The sequence below is a fragment of the Carya illinoinensis genome, chromosome 3 (genome assembly GCF_018687715.1).
Source record: "Carya illinoinensis cultivar Pawnee chromosome 3, C.illinoinensisPawnee_v1, whole genome shotgun sequence".
NCBI classification, from domain to species: domain Eukaryota; kingdom Viridiplantae; phylum Streptophyta; class Magnoliopsida; order Fagales; family Juglandaceae; genus Carya; species Carya illinoinensis.
Genome location: NC_056754.1, coordinates 45,808,426 through 45,814,904, shown reverse-complemented (window position 1 = coordinate 45,814,904; position 6,479 = coordinate 45,808,426). Strand labels below are relative to the sequence as shown.

The window sequence follows — 6,479 nt, the reverse complement described above, 5'->3', positions numbered from 1 at the left end:
AGAGTATGGCCTTGTTTTTTTTTTTTTTGAAATACTGATCTCATTAATCATGAAATAAAGTGATTCAACTCTCTATGGTCCAAAGTGACATAGGTCCACTCAGCTGCATCATCTCCCTATGTACAATATAGAAAACACAGCTCGGGCATCTCTCAACCTCATAGACATCTTCTACCATCTCTGTAGCCGCTTTTGCAAGTTGGTGTGATGCCATGTTTGCCTCTTTATGGACATGTGAGGCTGTCCAGTTGACACTTGAATTCCGTACCCTTCTCGCATCTTCAATTAGGCACCCCCCCTAAGCTCCAGTCCATTGCTTTTGTAACCCATCCACCACACGCTTTGCATCACCCTCCAAACAAACCTGTTGCAACCCCAGGTCTCTGCTAAACTCAGCTGCAACCAACAGACCATAAGCCTCGGCATCAAAAGGAGTCCCTCTTAAAGGTCTTTGAGCTCTTGCAGTGCCAACTACCTGTCCTTGGAAGTCCCTGACTATCACACCTATCCCAACTCTTCCCTCCTTTGCTCTAACAGCTGCATCCCAATTGAGCTTGTAGAAGTTCTGCATTGGTTTGGCTCGCCTATGTCCTGCTGATCCAGTTTGTGTCTTTGTTCCTTGGTCTGTTACAAGGGATTCTCTGAAAAAGGATACTTCTTCTATGGCATGTTGATACAGCTTAGTGGGATGCATGAATCCTTTCCCATGATACAGCTCGTTTCTTCTGAACCAAATCCTTTTCAGTACAACTGCAGTATCTTCTAGTTCAGTAGCATCCAAGTTCTCTACTAGCAAGGACCAGATATCAAAAAAGAGGTCACTGGCAGGACATTTTCTAGACCTTTTTACAGCTTTGTTTTCACACCTGAGTCGCAACACAGCTCCACAAGGCATGACTTGAGGTTTCAATGGCTTGAGAACAGATAAGGCAATTGTTGTCCTCTACAACCTTTCTCCTCTTTAGATTTGCTAGTGTTGGTAGGGCCTCACTACATGCTCTCCACACGAACTATTTGATACTTGGAGAGGTCTTTAGCTTCCATATACTCTTCCACACATGCTTGACCTGTGTTTTTCTAGATGACTCCCCCTGAAAATCAACCTCCATTTGTCTGTGAACATGGTACCCACTTTTAACTGAATACTGGCCATTGGTGGTGAAGTGCCAGACCATCCTATCTTCCTTACCCCCAACACTGATGGGAATTGCTTTTATAGCTTCATACTCTTGTGCAGTTAACAGCTCCTGAATGAGAGGGTGCTTCCAGGTTTTTAGATCACTGTTTATAAGATCACTTACCTTTTCACACTCACAGCCCACTGGTCGAGTAGAGACAACTCTTTTTGATGGAAAAGAGGTATCCACCAGTCCTTCCAAATGTTAATATTGTGCCCACTGCCCACTCTCCACACTAGTCCCTCTCTTAGAATTTCCAGACCTGCACACACTCCCCTCCACGCAAAAGAAGGCCTTGCCCCCAGTGTTGCATCCAAGAATCCAGTTTTTGAAAAGTATTTTTGTTTTAAGACCATATCAGCTAAAGAGGACGGATTCTGTAAAATCCTCCATCCTTGTTTAGCAAGTAGAGCTAGGTTGAAACTTCTGAAATCTCTAAACCCAAGACCACCTGCCTCTTTGCTGTAGCTGAGTTGATTCCACCTTACCCACTGAATCTTTGAGGTATCCTCATTGTATCCCCACCAGAATTTTCTTATAAGTTGGTTTAGACTGTTTGTAATCAAGGTTGGTAGTAGGAAAATCCCCATTGCATACGAGGGAATGGCTTGTAACACTGATTTTAAGAGGACTTCTTTCCCTGCACTTGATAGAAACTTGTTTTTCCAGTTGACCATTCTAGCCCAAGTTCTGTCAATGAGTGTGTGAAAGGTTGCCACTTTCTGCCTCTCCACTACAACTGGAAGTCCCAAATACTTCTCGAAGTTACTTGTTGCTTTAACACCTGCTTACTGCAAGATCTGAGTCCTACATGTTGTCAGTGTGTTCTTGCTGAAGAGGATTGATGACTTATCTTTGTTCAGGACTTGACCCGATGCCTTTCCGTAGACTTCAAGGACTTTGAGGACACATGCTAGTTCCTTGGATGTTGCTTGACAGAAGAGAATGCTATCATCTGCAAAAAACAGATGATTAACTTTGATGGGACCTCTTCCAACAGGTGCAGGAGTGATCTGTCCAGCTTGTTCAGCTCTTTTCAACATTGAGGAGAGGGCTTCTGCACACATGATGAAAATGTAGGGAGACACTGGATCTCCTTGTCTAAGTCCCCTCGATGGCATGAATTTCCTTGGTGGCTCTCCATTAACTAAAATGGAATAGGATACTGAATTAAGGCAGGACTGAATGAGCCTAATCCATCTCAGTGGGAATTCCATCTTGACCATTACAGCTTCAACAAAATTTCACTCTATCCTGTCATATGCCTTACTCATGTCAATTTTTAGTGCCATACATCCTCTCTTTCCCTTCATTCTCGAGTTCATAGAGTGTAAAACTTCATAGGCTACTAATATATTGTCTGAGATGAGCCTACCCGGGACAAAGGCACTTTGGTTGAGTGAGATAAGGTTGTGGAGAATACCTTTCATTCTATTAGCAAGGGTTTTAGACACAATTTTATACAGCACATTACAAAGACTAATTGGTCTAAACTCAGCTACTCTCTTAGGGTTTTTCACTTTGGGAATAAGGGATATGTAAGTGTCATTAACATCTTGGAGGGACCTACTACAATTTAGGACTTCGAGTGCATAAGAGTATACTTCCTCCCCCACCACTTCCAAATGTTTTTGATAGAAATGAGCTGGGAAACCATCTGATCCAGGTGACCCTAATGGATTCATTTGAAACACAGCACCTCTTACCTCCTCTCGGGTGAATGACTTAGAGAGCCAGGACTTCATATCTCCTGTCAATTTTGACTCCAAGGCATGCAAGCATTCATCAATACCAGTGGGCCAAGAGGTGGAAAATAATGTAGAGAAATAACCTATGAACACTTCACCTATTCCTGCCTGGTCAGCAATTACTCTCCCTTGTTGGTCCTCAATGCTTCTAACTGTGTTGGTTCTTCTTCTCCGAGAGGCCTGCTGATGGAAGTAGTGTGTGTTCCTGTCACCATGTCTTAGCTAGTGTTGTTTTGCCCTCTGACGCCACTTCATATCTTCTGCAGCCAGGGATGATTCTACTCTCTTCTGGAGCTGTTGCATTTCTATTATATAGGAACCAGTACCATTGTTTTGAAGGTGGCTTATTCTTTGTAGTGTCTTTGCATCGTGCTTATGGTTATCCTGCTTTATTTTTTTCCTCTATTGTTGTATGGCCTTTTGGCATGTTTCCAATCTGTGCCTCATTGTGCAGCCTAAGAGACCAGCTGGTCTAGTACTCTTCCATCCATTTGCCACTATATTATGACAGTCTTCATGTAGATCCCAAGCAGTTTCATACCTAAATCCTGGACTTCACCTTTTCCTACATTGGTTTGGGGACTGTTTGTTTATGTAGAGGGGGGAGTGGTCTGATTTTACTGCTGCTAGTGCAGTACATGTTGCACCTCTGAAGAGTTCTTGCACTCCTTATTAGCCATAGCCCTGTCTATTCTTTCCTTGGTAAAATCCTCACCCCTTCTGTTGTTTGACCATGTAAAGTATTGTCCCAGGTGATGCACATCATAGAGCCCACATATCTCAACAGCTTGTCTAAATGCTTCAATTTGGTTGTATGGTCAGCTGGATGCCCCTTGCTTTTCTTTTTGATACAACACTTCGTTGAAATCTCCTGCACATAACCAAGCCACTGATGATTGAGGCTTTAACATCTCAAGTAGCTGCCAACTACTCTTCCTTTTGGCTGTCTCGGGATGGCCATAAAACCCAGTGAAATGCCACCTTCTGTCATTCATCTCTTCCTTAACCACTGCACTAACATGCCACCTGGTATAGCTAACCACTTGGACCTCCTATTCTTCCTTCCACAGCAAAGCAATACCTCCACTCATTCCAACACTTTCAACATCAAAGCATCCATCCATCTTCAGAGATCTCCTGACTACCTCCATCCTTTGTTTACTACACTTAGTTTCCTACAGGAAAACTAAGAGTGGGCCCTTTTCCTTAACAAGTTTGTTAAGGATCCTAATTGACCAAGGGTTTCCAAGCCCTCGGCAGTTCCACACTAAGAGGCTCATTGTCTCTGGCAGGGCTGGAAACCAGCTTCTGCCATTGTGTTGCTATTCTCCATGGAAACATTCTTCCTCTTTTGGCGTCTTGGATTAACATTGCTCACTATAGTTTTTTTTTTTTAGACTATTTACATCTTCCAAGGTCACGGCCCCTCCTCCTCCATCTTGGTTTAGACCCCCTCTAGCAAGCCTTTCCCACTTCTTTCCTTGTGTAATCTCAGTCCCTCTTACTAACTCCTTTTTTGTTCTTTTGTCATTCAAGATACCTTCTACTGTTTCTCCATTGGTAGTTAGTTCCTTGTTATTTTCATTTAAATTGTTTTCTACTACAGTCTGACCACCATTAGGCTCTTCAGTTGAGATAAGGTCCATCTCCATGCTAGATAGAAATGAAGAATTTTGCATCTCAGATTCAGTTTTCAGAGATGTTACCTCGTGTATGTGTTCTGTTTCCTGATCCCTGCAGATTTGACTGTCCAGCTATCTCGTGATGTGAGGTTCATTCGTATGTCCAGTTACTTTCCCATTGGTCAGTTTCACGCCCATATCTTCCTGCTTTCTACTAGCCCCGTGGACTTTTTCCTGACTTTCCTGTTTAGTCATATCATGTTTTGGCGCCAAAATGTCCTGTTTGATAGCATGGCTTTCTGGACTGGACTTCTCCTCTACATCGTGCTCATAGCCTCCCTGCTGCTGTCGATGCTAGTTACCGCCCTTAGTGCCGCCGTACCTGCGCCCATTGGAGGAACTAATGTGCATAGGTTGAGCTCTTAGCCATGCACCAAACTGCTGGTGTTCTGGTTCAACACCTTGTTGTTCATAGTGCTGCCTTATGCAGTTCTTCCCCTTATGAAATAACGTACCACACTGGAAACAGAAGCTCTGCAACCTCTCATACTTAAAGGAGATCCAGACTTTTTGGTCGTTAAAAACCAACCATTTTCCCCTTAAAAGAGGTCTGTGGAGGTTTACTGCAACTCTAACCCGTAGACATCTTCCCCATGCACGACCATCCGCCTCGACCTCTACTCTGATGACATGCCCGATGGAGGCCCCCAACTCTTCTCCCACTTCTTTTGTCATTGTGTCTAATGGCAAGTTGTGGAGTTGGACCCAAAAGGGTTCATACTTAAACTTCAGACCATTTATGGACTCCGTGCCATCCAACTCTTGTAACATTAGCAGGCTTCTATCATAAAACCATGGTCTACCGCTCAGCACTTTGTCTTTATCTTCTCTGTTTTGAAACTCGATCAGAAAGCTCTGGTCTCCGAGATCCTTAAGGCTAATCCATCCCTCAAGCCTCCACACTTGGGACATCGTTTCTCTGAATCCCTCGCTATTAACATTCTTCTCGGTTAGAGCTTTACCCACAATGCAGTGTTTTCCTTTTCTGCTAATATTCTTGAGATTCTCTTCTTTCACGTGGAAGCATTCATTTTCATCCGTAGACAATTGTATCCTCTCCCACCGTCTCGCTAGTTCATCTACTTCCATTCGTTCCCTCAAAGACGTTGGACACTAACAGCCGGCCACAATAATTGAAACTCACAGGATGTGAGACCCGAAGCTTTTGGAGACCAAAAGCACTAAAGTTTTACTCTGTCTCATGAGAGAAGAGAAAACACTGAGTGCCTCAGAGTATGGCCTTGTTATGTAGGAGCAAGCGAAGTAAACGAGGCAGAGAAAAGTGCAAATAAGCTGGAAGGGAAGAGTTTTCTAGCAGAAACTCAAGCGGAGAAGACAACAATGATGAAGTTACACATCTGTTTCAACGAAAATATTGAGAGGGACAGATGGGGAGATCTGCGATGACTTGCACGGAGAGAGAGAGAGAGAGAGAGAGAGAGAGAGAGAGAGAGAGAGAGAGAGAGAGAGAGAGAGAGAGAGAGAGAGAGAGAGAGAGAGAGAGAGAGAGAGAGAGAGAGAGAGAGAGAGAGCACGAACAAGCAAAGAGAGGGGAGAAAGAGAGCAACGACGAGATGTTTGAATGAGATTTGTTTTCGTACATGCAGTTTCATTCTTCCTCCCTTGAAATGAATACGTGTTGAATTTTGATTTGAGGGTGTAAAATCTCTATTCACCGCATCCGGTTTGAAGTTAAAGCCCTAGTTATATCACACAAAAAGCTAAAAAAGAAAAAAAAACCGTGGTTTTAGAAGAGAAATAGAGTACCAAATGTTGACTGAATGATCCCCAATGTAGGCTCCAATTACTACCAAGCGCTTGCGAAGCGATAATCTGATCATTGCTTTATTATGGTACTACTAATCTGAAGA

At 43.4% G+C, this 6,479-nt stretch overlaps 1 protein-coding gene across 1 annotated transcript; it reads right to left on the bottom strand.

The window, feature by feature from the left end:
- Window positions 1-1,010: 1,010 nt before the first annotated feature.
- Window positions 1,011-1,855, bottom strand: LOC122304868 (uncharacterized mitochondrial protein AtMg00310-like). The gene is made up of 2 exons (XM_043117131.1): window positions 1,316-1,855; window positions 1,011-1,247 (listed from the first exon to the last, which is right to left on the bottom strand). Exons 1-2 carry the CDS (start codon window positions 1,853-1,855, stop codon window positions 1,011-1,013), a joined length of 777 nt encoding a protein of 258 aa, XP_042973065.1.
- Between the last annotated feature and the right edge of the window lie 4,624 nt (window positions 1,856-6,479).